Consider the following 21034-nt stretch of genomic DNA (forward strand, 5'->3'; position numbering starts at 1 on the left):
AATTCTATAAATATATTAGTCAAAAAGGTTATCAGCTTTAATGTTCATGTCTGACCCACAATAAGTTTCATATTCACATGGCAATTGATCAGGACTGAGAAAGAGTTCAACTCAAATCTTTCACAAACCACAAAGATACAATCGTATACTTGTTTTTTATTTAAAAAGGAAAAGAACAAATGTAAATAAAAAAATACATGTTTTTTGAGCTCAGCATAAGTATAGAAAAACAGGAAAACCTGGTGCAATGGCTGCACAGGTGCTGAGATATAATCCCTCACTAAATCAGAAAAATAACAGAAGAAAACTCAGCACACTGAAACCTGATTTGGAAAAAAATATATATATCTAGTAAGGGTGTGTCCTTGTGACAGGACATTCATACATTCTAAAAGGAAGGTATACAGCTGTCAGACTCAAGCACTGGACTTTGTCGAGTCACAAAGGTAAACTGAAGGCTAGCAGCTTAACTAATCTCTTCTTAGGACAAACCTGTTGATTCACAAATGCAGCATGCTAAAAAAAAAAACAAAGAAACAAAGAAAACAAACTCAAATTATACAAAACAACACTGCCAGCTCAGAGCTGCTCCATGATGCAACAGATTATTATTACAGTGTACTGTTTTCATCCCTGTGCTGGTGTTTGATTTTTGGTTTGTTCAAAGTCCTTGGTTACCTGTCAAACTGAGTTTGTTTGAGTAAAGGGTGACACGTTATTCAGTATTTGTATTGCTGGCGAAAAAGAAGTTGGGTGTTGGCTACTTTTACGTCTCCGCTTATACTGGACTCGACACACATTCGATTACAACATGCATCAGCTGCTCTCAGGTTATGGTACACATTCTTTTGGCATTAAAAAAAAAGCCTCCACACTATTTTTTTATGTGACTGAAAAGTTGTTCTCCCAAATAAACACAAACAAAAAAAGCCAGGTGTTTCCTTTAAAAAAATACATCTATTATCCAGTGTCAATTTAAGAATGCCAAGGCAAATGGACAAAGTCACATATCACCCTGTTCTGGCACCATTTTTTTTTTTGTTTTGTTTTGCAGCAAGTCTTTTGGTGATGTCACTGTTGAACTCCCGGGGAGAGAAAATGTACGGAGAAGCAGTTCACTCAGTCTACATATCTCACATTTTACATACTGTAAATGTTACATTAATATTTCTCACTGAGTAGGTTTTAACTCAAGCATCAGTAGAACATTTTCAATAACTAACACTTGCACTAATATATGCACACAAAAACACTCACACACACACACACACACACACACTGTATGGGCTCAACCAGCATGCCTCCTGCAGCCCGACACGAGCTACAAGTGATGACAGATAACAATTCAGTGCCCACCCCAGCATGCATCTCCTATCTAGTGGACACAGTATGGTTTCCCTCTTACGTTCATACACTTCAGCTTACTGTTGGGTTTAATATTGACCCAAAACAATCAAACAAAAAAAAAAAAACTTACTTTTTTTCATTAACTGGCATATTTTCAGGCAGGCTGGTCAAAGATCTGGATCCATGATTTCTGATCCATTTGTGTAAGCAGAGGAAAAGAAAACGAGAAATCATAACGGACACATTCGCAAAGGATGAAATGGAAGAACTCATACAAGTATCGTTTGGTGAATGAGAGACGAGATGTGTGTAAATATGGGCTGAGAGGCCATTCATCCTGGTTCGTGGGACAGAGAGCTGAAACAAGCGCGTTTCCTCTACTGACTGCGATATGTGTTGTTATTATATTTATGAAACGGTTGAGTCTGTGTTTAAGTCGGTTCACGCGACATGCGACACCTGAAAAAACTGAGGCCCTGAGAGCATCTAAGATGACACACTGACATGATGTTTGGGGCGGGTTGATGGTGAGGGGTGGCGGCAGTTTGTCCCAGCCAGCCACGCCCCCTCGCACTGAATTTGAAAAGAAAAAAAATGAAAACGAGTGAACCCGAATCTGCTGGAGTCCAGATAATTCACTCACTTGCAGAGTAAACACCGGAGTCAAAGCAGGCTGATGAAGTCAGTGAAGTCCACTTAGCAACATCAATGGAGAGACGGGGACACAAAGGAGGAGGACAGGCATCAGTGGAAATAGACTCGATAGCAGACGTAAGCACTGAGAGCCAGCACTGTGCACAGGCACACGTTGGCTAAGAGAGGGGACCACGTCCCTGGAACAGGAGAGCTTTCCTTTGGCTGCTCTGCTGCTTTGGCTGTCTCCTGTTCACTGGCCTCATGCTGCTGCTGTTGTTGCTGTTGCTGCTGCTGCTGCTGCTGCTGCTGCTGGGATTTGGTTGGAGCTTCAGCGGTTAGATCCTGGATAACCATGTGGCCGTCTGGCTCATCGCCTTCATTGAGAGGAGGCTGGGAGGCAGCAATGTTCCTCTTTCGCAGCTCAGACTCTTGTGAGGACCTGAATAAGTGGAGAATGTGAGAGAGAAAATAGTACAGTTTAGTGTGAAGTATTGACACAACCTACTGCCTCTCTCACTGCATTCAAATTTAGCGATTTAGTCCACTCTTTTTTCACTCTTTAATTTGTCATTCTCTTTTCACTCAGTGTGAGGCTCAGACTCCGCCCCTTTTTTTAAACACTGGAGCTACCGCTCCGTCTCCTTTCTCTCTCCACTGCTTGAAGCAAGGTGTGAGCACCTCCTTAGACAGTTGTAACTCAGTGTCATATTTCACGACAAGGCCACGCCCCCTCACTGCTCCCTCCTCACTCAAGTCTCAGCCTACTTTTTACATAACGTTTCTTCAAAATCAGGGTTTGTGTGGCGTTAGCTGCATAAGCATTAGAATAAATACCCCAAACTCCAGATCTCCATGTGTTGAGTGATCTCCTCATTTTCTGGGAAAAAGGACGGCTCCACTTTGCCATTGTAAGGGTCTCTGGGCGGAGGAAGAGGAGGCGGAGGTGTGAACTCTGGAGGATCGTCTTCCTCGTTTGACAGCTCCTTCCATGACTCCTTTAGCCAAAAAAAAACACAAAATCCCTTTTCAGAAACACTTGATTAAATAAATTTTTCATGGTAAATGTAAAGATGGCAGACCAGAAAAGTGAAAAACAAAGAGGAGAATAGAGGAGAAGGACTTGCCTGCAGAGAAGTATCTCCTTTGATGTACTTGGCACCTTCGATGACAGCAAGGTAGGAGAAGCGAAGTTGATCTGCCGTCTGAATCAGACCCATTCGATGGCGCCGCATCTCCAGCAGCACATCGCGAATACGGACCGTCGACGGGTCTTTACGCATCGACATCTACAGTTCACAGTGAAAACATTGAATGAGCCTTAATCTTAGGTTTGGTCTACTTATAAATGTCAAGCAACTTTGCAAGACAGAGCTCCTTGTACGGATGATCAAGACAGATAAGTGTGAGCTAATTTCCTAAAAAAAGTGGTGCAAACGTCATGATTTCTCAACAGCAGAGGTTTGTACAAACCAACAAGAGGCACGTATCCACAAGACAAAAGGTCCCCGAGCGGCCGATGCCGGCACTGCAGTGCACCACCACTGGTCCCTGATCTGAATTGAGGCACCCGGACTCTCGGACCTTGAACAGGAAGTTAAGGAAGGAGGCGGGAGACTCTGGCACACCAAAGTCCGGCCAGGTGGTGTAGTGAAACTGTAGAATCTCACGAGTCTCTTGAGTCTGCAGAGGAAGATCAAAGTCAAAAACATCATTTTTGTATTTCCACAATTTAACTTTGAAAACTTCCCACTTGATTTAATCAATTCATGCCATGAACATCAACCTTGGAAGCAATCTTTTTTAATGATCAGACTGAACAGACGGAAAGATTCCAACAAGAAAAACCTGATCTAAAGGCACCAAACTCTTCATTCGCTTCATTCTATTGTATTGACAGACTTGCAAAACTGTAAATATGTGCTTAAAAAGACTACAGCACGAGACCATGTCAGCTTGTACACGTTACTTGAGTGATGGGCCATCGTTTTAGGCTTGTTGACTCAAAGTAGAAGACGTATGACCTGTTGGCTGTCTTTCTATAGCTTGATGGCCCGTTGTGGTCCACCATGGTCTAATTTGTCCCACCAAACTTTCAGTTTCCCCAGCTCCCAGCAATGCACCAGTGTTGGGGTACTTACGGACACATTTTCCAACTCCAGCTGACGGACTGTGTAGTAAGACTTGATGTCTTCTGAGACAAGGGTGAGCTTGAAATTGGTATCTTCAAAGATGGCATCTCTCTCTTCTCTGTGTGGCCAGTATTGGGCACATTTGACCTAAAACCAATTGAAGGGTTACATTAACAGTGTTACAGAAAGAGAGAGAGAAAAGCGAAGTGGTTAAAATGTTGGAATGTGGTGAGAAAACATTAAAACACTGCTTACCGATCCTTTCTCTATGACTCGGTTCAGCATCAACACACCACGGCTCCTCTGCTCCCACACCATCTCCCAGAAATGACCACATGTGTGTGGAAGGGGTCCCTAAAAAAACAAACATTGACCAGCATATTTTTAACTACATGACAACAGTGCATTTAACAATCTATCTATAAGTGCAAGGAACGTCTGTTCAACAAGTGTGGATGAGAAATGTGAGGCATATTGGTACACACTAGCTCTTAAAGATAAGTACAGTGAATTATGTATGCTGCCTTAATATCCAAGGCCCCAAATGCATAGTATTTTAAACCTGTGTAAAAAATACTAATGATCACAGTTGCAATTTCCACTAATGACAGATGAGATGACGAAAGCTGATACAAAACACTAAAAAAGGTCCAGGGTGTAACATTTAGGAGGGTTTATTTGTAGAAATTCAATATAATACCTATTAGTATATTTAAAAAAATAGCTTTAAAAACACTTGCTAAGATTTGTATATGTACTTCATGCAAGGGCCTTGCTTTATGGAGGACACCATCTTGCACCACCATGTTTCTACAACAGCCTGAATGAGCAAACCAGCCAGAGCATACATTTTACCTTTTGACGGCAGAAAACACAACAAACTTGGGAAAGAAAGAATCTAAGCAGAGAAGTCCTCAGTTTGTTACAATCTGTAGGATTTATTTTCTTTCACTTCATACTTTAATTACCCATTTATACCTCAGCTAGTTTTTGGCAAACATTAATATACACACCAAGAAAAAACTAATGAATAGTCCAGAAATAAATCTTCCCTTCATCAAGACTCAACTGTGGTGTTGATCTAACCATGTAATCTCTTTGGATTATGCAGTTTATAGTGCTGCTGATCCATCACCTTATTCAAAAGATTGTTTATAGTTATAAGGATAATATAGTTTTATCTCCACACTTACCTGAGTGAGAATGTAGTTCCTCTGCGCCTCTTCTACCGAGATAAGGCTGGCATTAATGTAATCATTCGTACCCAGCTGCAGACATATTCTGCTGTGGTCAACTGAGGAGGAGAAGAAGAAGAAAGAGAATCATGTAAATACTGCATGTGTGTGTGTGTGTGTGTGTGTTCGTCATATGCCACAACCCCCAGGGATTATCAGTGCACTTCTCAGATCCACAAACAGCTGCTGAGAACAAATGGCTCGTCTGTCTGTCATAACACAGGTGTTGGTTTGCAGCTTCAACGCTGAGGTGTCAATGTGTTTTGATATCCACTCAAAGAACATCTTAGTTAAAAGTTAAGAGCGTGTGACTCATTTTCATGTCAAGTTAAAAAAAACATGCCTGGTGACATTTACAGTAACTATTTGCAGCCTTATCTCTACAATTTGCATTTCTCATTTAGTGTAAGAAAGAGGAAACCACATAGTTAGAGAAAAGCAACTTGTTGACTGATAATTCACTTCAGACCCTGAGCTACATTATTTAGCATCAGAGAAACAAACAATTTAAGGCAGGATGACTGAAGAGGGGCAAAATAAAAGATATAACGTACATTTAGTAATACGTTTCCTTCTTAAGAACACAATTCATCATAAATGATTACTTTTAGAACAAGTGGAACTTCATGATGCTCTCAACATTTTTTAAACAGGAGTTCTGCATTTTCTACCGGTTTCTTGCATTATATTACTTTACTGTGTTTTCATAATGTTCTATTATTTCTTATAGAAAATAATATATTACTATTTTTAAATAAATCATAGTTTCAAAAGGATGGTTGTTAGCCCTTTTCCAATTTGTGGTTGTGGTTTTGCCAATTTGTGGTTCCTGGGTTCTCCCCAAATAATACAACTTTGTACCACTGCATAAAATCACACAAATTGGGGATAGATTAAAGCTGCCATCAGCAATGGCCATCACTTTGAGGACTTGTCATTCCTGATAGGTGGAGTGTTGTGCGGTACTAGAAATGTTCCTCATATCAGATTTACACAGAGACACCTAAAACATGGAGACCCATACCACTGACCTACCACTCTGCATCAGTGATGGCGGTCAGAATTGAAAACATCTATTTTAATTTAAATTAAAGATTTAAATTGAGACTTTTAGGGGCCCATACACACAAGTACAAGTCTATGAGAATGTTTTTTGTCCACAGAGAATGGGCATTTTGAAAACCATAAGACACTTTTATGTGTCTTTGTATATACAACTAATACATCCCTTTGGGGAAACAATAACATCATAACTCTTAACCTGCTTTTATGCACATGATCCATGTTGTCCTCACCATTCTGTGGCAGTATTACAGCGCCACATACAGGCCTGGCATATATACTACAGTGTTTATAGAGTCATTCTTGAAACAATGCAGTGGTTATGGAAAATATAGTATAGGGAAAGTTCTGTTTGGTGTGGATTAGGCCTAAATTGCCCTTACATGTGAATATGACCCGTCCAGTGAATAGATGGATATCAGATTCTATCCAGATTGCTTTTAACAAGTCTGTACATCAAAAACCTACATGAAAAGCATTTGGATTTGGTTTGTGATGTTTTTTTTTGAATAACAGTCACCTGGGTTAGGGTTAGCTTCAACTACATGTGCTATCACCAGAATGGCAACTTCAGTAAATACACAGCAATAACAAAAGTTATGAACTGGAAATGAGATCCTTTTTTTTTTTTTCTAAACGTCAGTCTGACCTCAGAGGAGCAATGTTCTTCTTTCTGTCTATTGTGCAACACCAACACTGCGTCATTGGACATGATTATTACAATACCTGACTTGAGAACAGACATATTTGTGAAGCCTACAGCCGTGGAAAATCCAGTAAAGAATAAGTCAACACTGGCTGTTTGGGGAAAAAAAGTATGCTGTCATAAACTTAGAAGAAATTTAAATGTTTATGACTGTTTAGCATGTAAGTGAGTGCACGGAGCCAGAGGAAGGGCAACTTACATGGACTAACATCTCTGTAACGATTCCGAGTCTTGTTTTCGGGTAATTTGGCAACTTTGCAGGGGAGTTCACAAGACTGGTGACGAATCTCCTGTAACAGAACAAATGTAAATAGCATTACATAAACGTTATGTCACACTACAGTTCTAATGTGACATGAAAAGTGCAGGCAGTGACTTCCAATGCTTAAATACAGAATCTAAATCTTTACAGGCAGGGTTGGCAAGGTGTTGTTACATGTTAGCACACACACACACACACAGGTGAGTTCATATTGTTTGTTAAACATATAACAATGTAATAATAATAGCTACGTTTAAGTAAATGATCCTGATTGATGGAGCATCAGTGTAGTCAATTTAGTGTTAAGTCTGTGTATACTGTTAAAAACAGCTTTAACAATAAAGCTGATATATGAATAGTATTTGTATTTGTTGTTATCCGTTTGTTATTTTTTTGGAAACACCTGCTTTACAAAAAAGGTTACTAATTGTTGGGTACAGCTTTACAGTGAACAAAAACAAAATAAATAATTGTAATAATAACAACATATGACAAATAACATTTTCATTAATTGTTTTTCTATAAAATGTCAGTAAAGGATTAAAAACAAATTGGTAAAAGATGCGAGTATGTCAAGTTGATTTGGTGAATTTCCATCATCAGAATAACCATGAATGGAGATAAACAATAATATCTCACATGAGTGACTTCAAAATGCTGACTACCTCTCCAACAAGGCACAAGACATTCCAGGACCTAATAATGTATAGCAATCTTATTAATATTATTATCTTATTAAGTGATCACTGTAAAGCTGTACCCTTAACAGCATATTTTTGTGACATTAAAATGAGTAACTTCTTTGTAAAGCACGTTATGTTTTTTTAAACATAAACAATGTGTGATCTTCACTTCATTTAGTAAAATGCTGCGGTAACTTAAGTCATGTTTTAGCGCATTTAAGTAAGATTACAACATGTTGTGACATTACTTATGGCAAGTAACGTTTTTTTGTAAACGCAAGTTGTGTGTGTTTTTGCAATGTTAGTAACGTGTTTTATAACATGAAACATGAAAACATTATCAGTTAATCGCAGTCCTTTTTTGAAAGACTCTTCTGAAAGCTTACAGATATGAACCAAACGTTGGTAGCGTGTGCAAAGAAGCCTCTGCCCATTAACATTTACATTTGCACTAGAAAAACTATTAAAACAACAGCTTCAAAGCACATTCAAACAATAATAACTGCAATGATATCGCGAATTATTTTAGCCACGTTAATCGCAACATGTTCGTGTCGTTCCATGCCTGCAGTGGTCTGTAAAGGGGTTTAGTCTTTGGTTGGGACCCAGACAGACTCATCAATCATCGGACTGGTATGATCAAGCGGAACCCGGGCTACACTACAGCAGTCCGGCTCACTGACTGACAGGCGGATCGCTGCTGCTGGTGGTGGTTGTTGTGCTCAGGCTCTCTGAGCTGTAGAAAAAGCTCAGGGCCTGTAAAGGTGACAGCTTCACCGACGGACGGTCTATGTCCGCCTTCATTTACCGACACCTCCTACCTGGTAAACGCTGTTCCAGCTCCCGTTCTGATCGATTTCCCGAAACTCGGCTTCCATTGCTGACAGTCCAGCTGCTGCCTCCTCCTCTTCCTCCTCCTCCGTTTCTTCTTCCTCGTCGTCTTCTCGGCGTGAACACCCGCAGCTCCCCGGCGGTCAGACTGACTGTAGTCTACCAGAGTCCCCCCGGTTTCACACAACTGTTCCGCCACTCTTCGGTAATTTCTCCGCACGGCTGCGTAGATCACCCCTGTGGCCTGTTCAGAGCGGAAACACGCCGCTTGCTCCGCCCACTCCGACGAGTTGCCGTCCTTGAATGTTTAAAATAAATAAACAAAAATATGCTCATGAGCCGTTTTTCCTCCTTTTTATGTGTTTTAAGTGATAATAACATATCACTCTTGTCTTTTCTGGGTTTAACAGCATTATAGCTCGTTTTAGACCCGGAAATGTGACTTATTACAGGCACTTAGCAGTCAGGAAGACATCTTTTTTCTTTTTCTTTTTTTTTTCAAATAATCTTTATTGAACGTAATACAAAAATACAACAGGCACAGAACGAGGCGGAATATACAATAAATACAATATATAACAAAACAAAGAATAGGGAGAAAAAATATCAAGCTGAGCAGAAATCCATCTAAAAATGTTGTTTTAGTTTGTCAAACATTCCACTGAATTGAGCTTCAGTGATGCTCATTATAAACCACACAAAAATCCATAGGACCACAAGCAACGTTTAGCTGTTTGTGGACTGGACTGCAACTTATTAACACAAAATGTATCTGGAAAAATATCCACAGGAAAAGAAAAATATTTATGATTTTTACTGTGTCACACTTTTCCCCTTTTTGTCCATAATGTTGTTTTCTTTATGAACGTGACTTTAAAATGATCAGTATGACCTTCTATTTCTGCCTTTTATCTCTTTTATCCCTTAATTTCCACTTACTCTTCAAATTTTGACTTTTCTATGGAATAATCTTGACTGGCAAAGTTTATCATTTAGGGTGTTTTTTCTAACTAATCTTGCAGGCCCATATATTATAAGAAGACTGTTAAGTAACACCACAAGATGGCAGTAATACCACACCTTGGTTGCCATCCGCTGTTGGATCTTGAGGAAGAAGAAGAAGCAGAAGAAGAGGAAGCAGAAGAAGGTCAAGAAGTAACTTTTAAGTAAAAGTCTGAAGTATATGACATTTACTGTACTTAAGTATCAAAAGCAGTTTTCTGATATAAAATGTACTTGTTTTAGAAGTAAAAGTAGTGAGGAGTAATTGTTGAGCCATTGTAGCTCAGTGGTGGTAGGTTGTGGGTTCAATTGCTGGCCCTCCTTGTCTATATGTGTCATTGAACAAGACAATTAACCCCATGTGTGAATGGCAAAACTGTAGTGTAAAGCAGCTCATCAAGACTAGAAAAGCTCTATATAAATACAGACCATTACCAACTCTTCTGATTTTATTTGGTAGTAACGAGTAACAAAGATAATTAGAGAAAATGTAAAAGTAAACGTTTTTAGAAATGTAAATAAAGTAAAGTACAGCTACGTGAATTGTGTACTTAAGTACAGCAACAAAGTATCTGTACGTAACAGTGTTTCGTATAAACAGTCATGTTTATACGAAATACAAATCCCAGTCTCATGTGCTCATCGCAGTACACAGGCAGACTATGGCCAGCCTGTCGCGCCGCATCTGGGTGATATCAGAACTGAAAACGCACATGGAGCGCGCACGGCACGCACACGAGGAGCGCGCACGCACACAGACACGTAATGGTGTGTTTATCAGTGTAGTCAGTGCAGCCGACGTGATCCGCTGCTGCAGTGCAGTCCAGTCCAGTCCACGAATTAGCTAGCCTGTACTCGTATGGAGAATAATATGAAGGAGTAGTGAAACTGTAGACATATGTATGTGTCCTCTCGGAGGCCACGCGCTCAGCGACCTGACAGAGGTCACCATGGATTAGCCGTAGTCCAGTGGGTTTGTTTCTGACTGACAGCAAGAACTGGTGCCACTGACATTAGCTAGCAGCTACAGCAACTTTAGCCTAGGCGTTTTTGAATCACTGCAGCGACAGGTATTCTGCAAACTCACGATAAGTCCTCGTGTGTGTGTCGCTTTATGTGTCGTCTCTCTGTGGCCGCCAGCTCACTTTCTATGGCTCTGTTTTCTTAGTTGTTGTTGTTGTTGTTGTGTAGCATTAGCCCTCAGCTGTTGTTGGCTCCTGCTAGCTAATGTGTAGTTATAGTTCATGCCTCCCAGTGGTGGAAAAAGTATTCAAATCTTTCAACGGTAAGTTCCATTAGCAATACTCACGTAAGAATAGAAAACACTGCTTTAAAACTAAAGCTAATATTCCTTATAGAGGCCATATTGAAGTGTCAACAGTTTCCCACAAGAGCCCAGTACTTATACATTGCTCATATATACATATATAGAAGTGGTTGATTATTAGTGGTAATTATTTATTAAGATAATCAGATAAACTAGGTGAAACACCTGCAACTATTTTGAAGTTACATTTTAATGTAAATGTACAGTGCATAGCTTTTGTCTTTGGTGATGTTCTTTTTCTCTCTTGTTCTTTTTCTGCTTCTCTTTGGTCTTTGTGAACAGAATGTTCTCTTCTGAAGCTTTTTCCTTGGTATTTTTTGTGTTTTCATTTACACTCTAATATGATTTCAACGCCTTGCTCTCGTAGCACAATGTTGCTGTTGCCTCTGTCTTGACGTACAACACATCACTTCCTGCAGCCTGAGAATGTTGCCTGGCAACATGTGATTTCCTCACCACTATACTGAGAAACATGTGGAGCTGGCACGTTTAATCATCTTTGTGTCAACGTATTTGATAAAGGTTTAAACCTAACAGACATTTAAATGTTACATGCTACAGATTAATTCATTTTTAAGGTGAAATATCAAATATTTGATAGATTATGCTTCTTGGCCAGTCTAACCAGCCTTACATTGCATTAAATATTATTGATTATTGGCCCACTGAATAAAGTTATGACAAGACAGCTCTGTCTCAGATTTATAGCTGAAGTAGGCAAGATGGAGAGATAGTTGAGTGTTTTATTGGCAAGTTATCAAGATACTTTCTTTCTTGATCACTGCTCACCGTTCTGAGCTCCTCATCAGATGAGCATGGCGACACTTGATCCATACACAATGAGGCAATCTATCCACCTTTGAAATTCTCTGCTAATATTCACATGTGTTTTATTGCTCTTTCTTTGCTGCACAGGAAGTATTTCTCAGTGCTGCATTACCAGAAAGGACCCTATGCAGAGTAGGTGTGGTGGAAAATCCGATAGGAGCACACTCTCTCTCACTCTTAATTCTTATCTTTTGCCGGTCACCACATTATTATTTTTATAGTTACACTGTTGCTCTCATGTTCTGGGTTCCCACGGGTCCTTGAAAGCCATTGACATGAGATTCCATGTAGAACAATGAGTGAGTAACATTAAGCAAGAGAGAGCAAATTATGTGATGCCTGGGAAATGCCAAGTCCAAGATCTCTGGCTGACCAAAGAAAATTACAAAGACTGACTTACCCAAGATCCCAAGGACAATCACATGGTCAGATGCAGAGAGTGTTGCAAATCAATAAAAGTGGACACCATGGGAGAAGTGGCTCTTACAAGTTGCCCTCCCATCTTTATCTGTGTCAGCACATTTGATTGTCGAAATATGAGGGAATTGGTCCTGGAAAGTCCTTGAAAAGTAATTGAATTAGATGTCAACCAATGTGTGGGAACCCTTCCTGTTGTCATAGTGTAAAAATGCTCCCTAGTGATTGCAATGGGTTTTGTTTGTGCGTTTCAGATTCCTTGAGTAGTTTGAGATCCTTGAGGGATTCTCAAGGCGTCATGGCACCCAAAGACATCATGACCAACTCCCACGCCAAATCCATCCTCAATGCAATGAATGCACTTCGCAAGAGCAACACACTCTGCGACATCACCCTGAGGGTGGAGAGCACAGATTTTCCAGCTCACAGAATTGTCTTGGCTGCCTGCAGTGACTACTTCTGTGCCATGTTCACTAGTGAGGTAACTCTTTAAATCTTTATTTGTTGGGTAAATGTATCAGGTTATTTTTGCCGTACTTCACTTGCTAAACAAGAGAATACTTTTCGTATTCTTATATAATTCTTGTCTCTTGAGTTTCTAAGACACAGCTACATACTTAATGCTCTAAGGTAAATCCTTAATGGCATGGTCCCAGTCATTGTACCTGACAATCTCTGGTGATTTGGTTCCACAGCTTGCAGAGAAGGGGAAATCTTTTGTCGACATTCAGGGGCTCACTGCATCGACTATGGAGATCCTGTTGGACTTTGTCTACACAGAGACAGTCCTGGTGACAGTGGAGAATGTACAAGAGCTTCTCCCAGCAGCATGTCTGCTGCAGCTGAAAGGTGGGAGTGAGAGAAGCAGCTGCACCTTGATGTGAAAGTTTGCACGTAAGCCAGCAGATACAGTTGTGAGGATAGTGTCAAAGGGCACATCTTAAAGATGGCATTTGATGGGTTTAAATAAAAACCTTACATGTAATGTATTCCAATGTAGTCAGCATTGATGTGACATAATCTTCTTTGTTTCTTGGTGTTGTTCCTCATAACCTATGTAAGGAAAACACTTATTGGTGGCATGTAAGAACGCGGTCACTGCTGTTACTGTCACAGATGGGTTGTGTTAGTGAGTTCCAGAGTTCCAGTTATGAAAACGTATCAGTGTCTCTGTAGTTTTAAAATTATAAGTTAATTATAAGTCTTAAATGTGAAACTTGCACAACTTTTGAGGCTGGACATGGCACAGTTTTTCATGTAGAGATGATTACATTACATTACATTACATTACATCACATTACACCACATGTCATTTAGCAGACGCTTTTATCCAAAGCGACTTACAATAAGTTACTTGCAAGTATTTTTCTGGATTTGAATGATACACGTATATGAACTGTCGATTAAACTGGATATTTGTGTTTTCTCAGGGGTGAAAAGAGCATGTTGTGATTTTTTGGAGAGTCAGCTTGATCCCTCCAACTGTCTGGGTATTCGTGACTTTGCCGAAACTCACAATTGCCTTGACCTGATGCAGGCAGCTGAGCTTTTTTCCCAAAAGCATTTCTCTGAGGTGGTCCAGCACGAGGAGTTCATGCTTCTCAGCCAGACAGAAGTGGAGAAACTCATCAAGTGTGATGAAATCCAGGTAGGAAAACTCCCATGTCATGAAGCGGTTAGAATAAAGACACACTATAATACTGAAAATGTTTGTTAGCAATTGGCAGATACAGTGAGCAGTGTTTATTATTATTATATTTGGGGTGGGTTAAAATATCAATTTGGTGATATATTGCCGTCCCTCCTTGCGCAATGGGAGAATTGATATGACAGTGCATTCGATATCAATACTTTAATTATCCCTGCCATTTTCACTCGGCAGATGTCACTTCTTCATGTCTATTGTAATACATATATATTAACCCATTTCCCCCAAAAAACACTTTTCACTTCACCGGTCCTTTCCTGACCAGGTCATTTCAGTTTGAGACCCTGCTACACCTGCTGTAGTGCAGTGTTTAAAACTGGTGTTTTTACATAAATATTGTGAATTGAGCTCCATTTTCAGTTTTCCTACTGTCTTTCAAACACCTGAGTGTGAAAAAGTGTGAATAGCAAGTACCAACCTGCTGTTTCCTCAGTCAGTGTGTTGCCCTCCAGTTCCACTCACGTTTGTGGAATGGCCTGACAATGAAATTGCAGAGAACAGAACCTGATTTAAGTTTTACCTTCATGCTCAGGAAATTCCTATTCCCAACCAAACATAGTTATTATCTAACAATGATTTATAGATTGTAGTGTGTAGTTCTTGTTTTCTTTGTTTTTGTAAAGATGTAAAGAATTGACTGCATAGTTTTTTCCACTTATAATAATTATGGATAAGTGGCTCAGCTACAGTGGTTGCATCACTAATGAATATTGTACAACATTTGCAACTGGAGCTGTCCACCAACTGTTAAATCATTCTGTGGATTTATGTCTTAAACGCAGCTGTAATTCTTCTCACTGTGCCTGCTGTCTGTACGAAGGTGGACTCCGAGGAGCCCGTATTTGAAGCAGTGCTAAATTGGGTCAAACACAACAGAAAAGAGCGAGAGCCGTATCTGCCAGACATGCTCGAGTTTGTCCGAATGCCGCTGCTGACCCCGCGCTACATCACAGATGTCATCGATGCTGAAGTGAGCAACAGGGTTTTTGTAAAATCACACAGCACCCTTCTAATAAAAGAATGCCTGTTGACATATTTATGACAGTTAACATCATAATGAAGTATGTTTTGGCACGTTTTAGCCCCTCATTCGGTGTAGCTTGCCTTGCCGGGACCTCGTTGATGAGGCCAAGAAATTCCACTTGAGACCGGAGCTGAGGAGTGAAATGCAGGGCCCGCGCACACAAGCCAGATTAGGTGGGGATTCTTTTTTTTGAGATGCAATTTAGCTGCATGTGCAGTTTTTTAAATATCTTTGTAATCCACTCCTTCTTTGACAAGTAGAATGATTTATGTCCTGTTGTGCAGGTGCCAAAGAAGTCCTGTTGGTTATTGGAGGGTTTGGCAGCCAACAATCACCAATAGATGTAGTTGAGAAATATGATCCAAAAACGCAAGAATGGAGCTTCCTCCCTGTAAGTATTAAATGTGTGGGAGACAACCTGTGAACTTCGTATTATATCAGTGAATTTGGTGATAAACGCGGATCAATGTGTCTTGAATAGAACATTGCACGGAAAAGGCGTTACGTTGCCACAGTGTCTCTCCACGATCGGGTCTATGTGATCGGAGGGTACGATGGTCGGTCGAGGCTCAGTTCCGTGGAGTGTCTGGACTACACGGCGGATGAGGACGGCGTTTGGTACACGGTTGCCACCATGAACGTGCGGCGCGGCCTTGCAGGGGCCACAACACTGGGAGGTGAGGAAGATTTTTGTTTCTCATGCCATTACAGTTTCTTATTTCCTGGTTAAATATCACTGTAACTATACACATGTGTTTCCTCTGTCTGCACAGACATGATTTATGTTGCTGGAGGATTCGATGGCAGCAGGCGTCATACCAGCATGGAACGATATGACCCAAACATTGATCAGTGGAGCATGCTGGGAGATATGCAGACAGCTAGAGAAGGAGCTGGTCTGGTGGTGGCCAGTGGACTTATATACTGTCTAGGTATGGATTGTAGTTTTCAGCTTTTTATCAGTAGATTATTGTCAAAACTGATCTATTTGTGTTAATTGACAGTTTTAAACTTGAAGACATTCAGTTTTACTTTACATTTCAACATTTTATCCATCCATCATCTACCATTTTATTCTCGCTGTGCCAATCTCAGCTGACATAGGGCGATAGGTGGGGTAAACCCTGGACAGTTCGCCAGTCCATTGCAGGGCCATACACATAGAGACAAACAACCATTCACTCTCACATGCAAGCCTATGGTCAATTTACCTAAATTCCATATTGCATGTTTTTGGACTGTGGGAGGAAATTGGAGAACGCAGAGAAAACCCACCCTCGCACACATGGGAGAACGTGCAAACTCCATAAAGAAAGACCCTTGAACTGGGTCTTCTTGCTGCAAAGGCAAGAGTGCTAACCACTACACCAACCGCGTGGCCTCAACATTTTATGTTACACTTAAATTCACATTTCATTGCTCTGAAAAGCTTATGTAACAACATAACTTTAATTAATTTCACTTTTGTAATATTTTTTTCACCAAAAGAAAATCCCAAACGTCTTAGTGGAGGTAAGGTCTGGACTAAAAAACAAATGACTCATGGTCCCTGAACCATTCTTTCACAATTTGAACCCGATGAATCTTGGCGTTGTCTGGTTATGTCCTAAGAACCTGGTCAGTCAGTGTATTTATAGGCAGTTGTTCTCTGTGTTTTTGGGCACGTTGCTGCGTGTAGACCAGACCAACTGAAGCAACCACAGATCACAATACTGCCCCCACAGGCATGTGTGGTAGGCACAAAGCAAAAATATTAGAGTGACCTTTTTCTTTGCCTGGCAGTGTGAAAAGACCAAACAAGTCCGGTTGTGAACTTTTTCCTGAAAGACTGCTACATCCTACAACATGAATACTGGTCCGGACATGTCTGCTGTTTACACTTGACTAAAATCCCAGCACTGTCCATTTGAGTTAAAAATGTCAGGCTAGCGTTAAAGTCTAGACGTGCAGAAACGTAGACCTTTGAAAATACCACCTATCCACAAACATCAGCTCCAGCTCCTTGTCTTAATTCCACAGTTAACATAATTTACATGATCAGTTAAGTTATTCGTTCATTCCTTGGTTACCAGTTTTGAGTGTCAGGGGGAGCTGGAGCCTCACATTCACACCTAAGGGCAATTTAAGTGTCAAACGCGTGTCTCTGCACGTTCACACGGGAAAAACATGCCAACGACACACAGAAAGGCCCACAGTCATCCCGGGTCACAAACCTGCGTCTTCTTGCTGTAAAGCAACAGTACGAGCCAATACCCCACTGTGTGGCCCTCAATCGAGTTATGTATTAATAAAGAAACAACTGCAGTTTCAGCTCTTAATCAATCATTAAAAAACTGGCCTAATATTTCCTCCCAGGTGGATACGATGGACTGAATATCTTGAACTCAGTTGAGCGGTATGACCCACACACTGGCCACTGGACAAGTGTTACACCAATGGCCACCAAGAGGTCAGGTAGGTGAGACAAGGGACACAGAAAAGTGATAAAAGATGACTACGTGTGTGCGTGTGACTGTTTATCTGAGACTGTTTATTCTGTCCTCAGGAGCTGGTGTGGCTTTACTCAATGACCACATCTATGTAGTGGGAGGCTTTGATGGCGTTTCCCACCTCGATTCTGTCGAAGTCTACAACATCAGAACAGACTACTGGACCACTGTAGCCAGTATGACTACTCCTCGATGTTACGTGGGAGCAACCGTTCTCCGAGGACGTCTCTACGCCATCGCCGGGTAAAAGACAGATATACTAGATAGATATAATTCATTGATCCCAAGCTGGGAAATGACCGCACTTTTCTATTAAAAGAAAAGTGTCCTGATGTGGGTCTTTCTGTGGCAGTGGGTTTTAAAGGGCTGATGTGAATGCACCCCTAGTGACAAGCTTGTAAGAACTGAAAGAGAAAGTCGATTTTAACTTATTTTTGTTGGCTAAGAATTGCAAGAGATGCAAGTTGGGTCAGGGTGTACTGTTCCAAACCACACCATGGCAAACTGAACTGTACCCTTTCACATCCTCTTGCCTATTCCTTTCGGAAAATAAAGCTCAACAGTATTTGTATTGTTTTTGCACTGAAATTCAAAACGATTGCGAGAAACTTTCCCACAATCTTAATATCCATAAATTGTTGTGCAATATGCTTTGGCAGCTGACGATCCTTCAAACTCATACGTCTATTACTCAAACTGGATGTTTTAGATTGGGTTTCCCACCTGGATGTGAAGCAACACGCCCTCACCAACACAGGTGTTTTTGTTTTTATTGCAGATTTTTTGTACAAATAATCATTAACATGTCACATCATGTTCATCAAGCAGTAAAATTGCCAGACTGGAGAGGATCAAACAAAGCAGATTTACTGTAGTGCTTTGTAGTCAGGTAATAAGCATAAAGAAACAACAGTATAATTATATACCACTGACATTTCAATTCAATGATGCGTTACTATTTAAAGTCCACTTTGTAAGATGTAAGAAACTAAAGATACTAACCATAAATAAGTTTGTATTAGTGTATAATGATTTTGTTTTTGTAGCCTTAGTATAAGCCTTAAGCATGTACTTTTGGCAAGGCCTTGCTTTATGTTGGACATCTTCCAACACCTTCTTTGCCACTATACTTTCGTAGCATGGCACAGCTCGACTCTGCAAGGTTTGGTTCGTTGTCCGTTATTATAGTATCTCCTCAATGTGAGTCGTCATACCACGGCTGCAACAGTGACTTGTAAAGCAGTTGTTGGTGATGACTCATTAGTTACAGTCTGACACAGTCACTGAACTAAAATACAGCTGAACAGGTTGAAATTTCCTTGCTAAATGTTGGAGATTAACGCACGTTTTCAGGGTTTTCAGAATATAAACAAACATGGAGGCGGACTGTCAGCTGTCATGTGTTGCGATGTTTTGTGCTGAGCGGAATCTACTTGGCTTGTACAAGTTACGGTTCTAAACAAAACTACGTAACATCCGTTTCCTGGTCAACTCGCTCTCGTAAATGTCAAACATGTTCAATACTTAGGATTTTAAATTGGGGAGACTCTGATGTATCCAATGTTAAAATCACATCTGTTAACCCCTCACACTACAGGATTATTTGACCCGATAATCTGTTCAAATCGGCCTATAATCAAAAGGCACCCACGATTGTCAGGAGGGTCAGATTGGGAGCGAAATCTGGCCAATTATCCTCTAGTGTGGGACAGGCTTTACGAAGAAGAGGGAGAAAGTGTGGAGAGAGAGTTGTGAAAGAGAAGTTTTAATCACTTCTGGTATGTGAAGGCCATCATTGTTCCCCTGAGATGCTTATGTAAGGGAGGGGTTAATGTAGGAGTCTCTCTATTTGTTGTGTCACTAATTCTTACACACTGCCACACAGGCTGTTGCTGTCTTCTTACTTAAACCATGTTTAACATCACTCTGTGAAATAGTGTCGATTGTTAATGTTGAGTCTCTTCACTTCTTCTGTGATTGTCTCTGCAGATACGACGGGAACTCTCTGCTCAGCAGTATTGAATGTTATGACCCGGTCATCGACTCCTGGGAAGTTGTCACTTCAATGGCGACGCAGCGGTGCGACGCAGGCGTCTGTGTTCTACGAGAGAAGTGATCTTTCGCAAAGACCCCACGAGAGGAAAAGCAGACAGGAGGACATGCAGCTAGACTTTGTTAAAAACGGCCTCTGAACCAGAGCCACAAAGGGAAGATGTTTTGTTCGCCAGAATACGACTCGCGTGCAGCAGTTTGGGCCGCCGCCTCCTCTGGACGGTTGTCGTTCCTCCAGTTGGACCACACGACAGAGCTTCAGCTTCGCTGTGGTCGACTTCACCGGAAAAAGAGGCCCCCGGGAGCCCATCATCACCACTTGCATGACTCTCATTTGGTGGTACTTGTTGCTGTCTTTACCTGTGAGATAATTTTTTTTAGTTTGTTTTCAAAGTGCAATATATTTTTACTCATGATAAGAAAACATCAAACGTTGGAGCACAGTTAAGACTCCAGTTGCTGCTATATGCCTTATGACTTTGGCCTACATCCAAACGGTGGACATCCATGTTGCCTCCCGTCTGACTTTGACACTAGCCACAGTACATTGTCTTTATCGAGCGTACACATTTGACATCTGCGAGGTCATTCATGGGTCAATAATCCAACCACTTTTTTTGTACAGTGCTTTTAGATTCCAATCACTTTATTACAAAGAGTTTATTTCTTATTGTCGCACACAGAATATACAGTATATTTAGAGATTAATATTGTTTTAGAGAATGACTGAATTATACCAGTTGACTTTATTTTGTCCTTCTGTTGGGCAGAATTGAAGAATCACAGAATGAGAAGCATGTGATTTGTTTTTGTTTGTTTCCTCAGCTTATACATTTGAGCATGTTCACTTTTGCCTGGAAAGTGAATAAATCCTGAACAGTGACACGTTTTTCTGCGTGGTTCATTTGAACACCTGTACACTCTGTGGATGTGAAAGACATCCACAGAGCAAACCCCCCAAATGTTTCTAATGTTTTATCGCTGTATGACTTCATGTCTATATTAACAGCACGCAAAAAGGTGAATTTCCACGCATGCCACCAAATTACTGGTTTCATTCACCAACTTCCCAGGATGTCTTTTTTTAATAAAGGTAAACATTTTGTCATATTTGGATTTGGTTTTTGTCTAATGCTGCTGAGAATGCCTGCTGACGTTTGTGTCGTCTGTTCTCTTTGGTCCAATCTGATCTCAACAATTATTGCCATGGAAAGTTCAGTTTTCACAGACAGCCATCTGCAGGGTTTACAGAGAATTGTCTGAAAAGGAGAAAATATCTGGTGTGCAGCAGTTCTT

The 21034-nt window shown here is 40.7% G+C and overlaps 2 protein-coding genes across 6 annotated transcripts in view; one reads left to right on the forward strand and one right to left on the reverse strand.

The window, feature by feature from the left end:
* The window catches only part of LOC122777379 (kelch-like protein 12), a 40722-nt gene extending 20101 nt beyond the window's left edge, over nt 1-20621 (forward strand). Inside the window, exons 1-12 of one of the 5 annotated variants that reach the window (XM_044038583.1) lie at nt 10657-11178; nt 12720-12946; nt 13161-13314; nt 13896-14113; nt 14994-15143; nt 15256-15370; nt 15482-15588; nt 15679-15874; nt 15971-16129; nt 17553-17651; nt 17743-17929; nt 19676-20621. In XM_044038583.1, coding sequence (XP_043894518.1) covers nt 11121-11178; nt 12720-12946; nt 13161-13314; nt 13896-14113; nt 14994-15143; nt 15256-15370; nt 15482-15588; nt 15679-15874; nt 15971-16129; nt 17553-17651; nt 17743-17929; nt 19676-19802 — 1797 coding nt within the window. In that variant the 5' untranslated portion in view covers nt 10657-11120 and the 3' untranslated portion in view covers nt 19803-20621. Of the gene's footprint in view, nt 1-10656; nt 11179-11477; nt 12181-12568; nt 12947-13160; nt 13315-13895; nt 14114-14993; nt 15144-15255; nt 15371-15481; nt 15589-15678; nt 15875-15970; nt 16130-17552; nt 17652-17742; nt 17930-19675 lie in introns of those variants that run through there. The other 4 variants (XM_044038586.1, XM_044038585.1, XM_044038584.1 and 1 more) reach the window with 4 other exon arrangements.
* ptpn1 (protein tyrosine phosphatase non-receptor type 1) lies at nt 14-9154 on the reverse strand. Its single transcript, XM_044038587.1, has 9 exons — nt 8882-9154; nt 7315-7405; nt 5306-5406; nt 4368-4466; nt 4122-4259; nt 3454-3663; nt 3108-3269; nt 2818-2978; nt 14-2422 (listed from the first exon to the last, which is right to left on the reverse strand). The coding sequence occupies exons 1-9, from the start codon at nt 8936-8938 to the stop codon at nt 2092-2094; spliced, it is 1350 nt and encodes a 449-aa protein (XP_043894522.1). The 5' UTR covers nt 8939-9154; the 3' UTR covers nt 14-2091.
* Nucleotides 20622-21034: the final 413 nt, after the last annotated feature.

Source organism: Solea senegalensis, linkage group LG11 (genome assembly GCF_019176455.1).
Source record: "Solea senegalensis isolate Sse05_10M linkage group LG11, IFAPA_SoseM_1, whole genome shotgun sequence".
Classification (NCBI taxonomy): Eukaryota; Metazoa; Chordata; class Actinopteri; order Pleuronectiformes; family Soleidae; genus Solea; species Solea senegalensis.

Coding starts and splice junctions, on each gene's coding strand:
- ptpn1 (XM_044038587.1), bottom strand. CDS start 8,938: ATGGAAGCCGAGTTTCGGGAAATCGATCAGAACGGGAGCTGGAACAGC. Junction 4,260..4,367: donor GAGTCATAGAGAAAGGATCG/GTAAGCAGTGTT, acceptor AATTGGTTTTAG/GTCAAATGTGCCCAATACTG. Junction 2,423..2,817: donor ATGGAGATCTGGAGTTTGGG/GTATTTATTCTA, acceptor CCACTTATTCAG/GTCCTCACAAGAGTCTGAGC.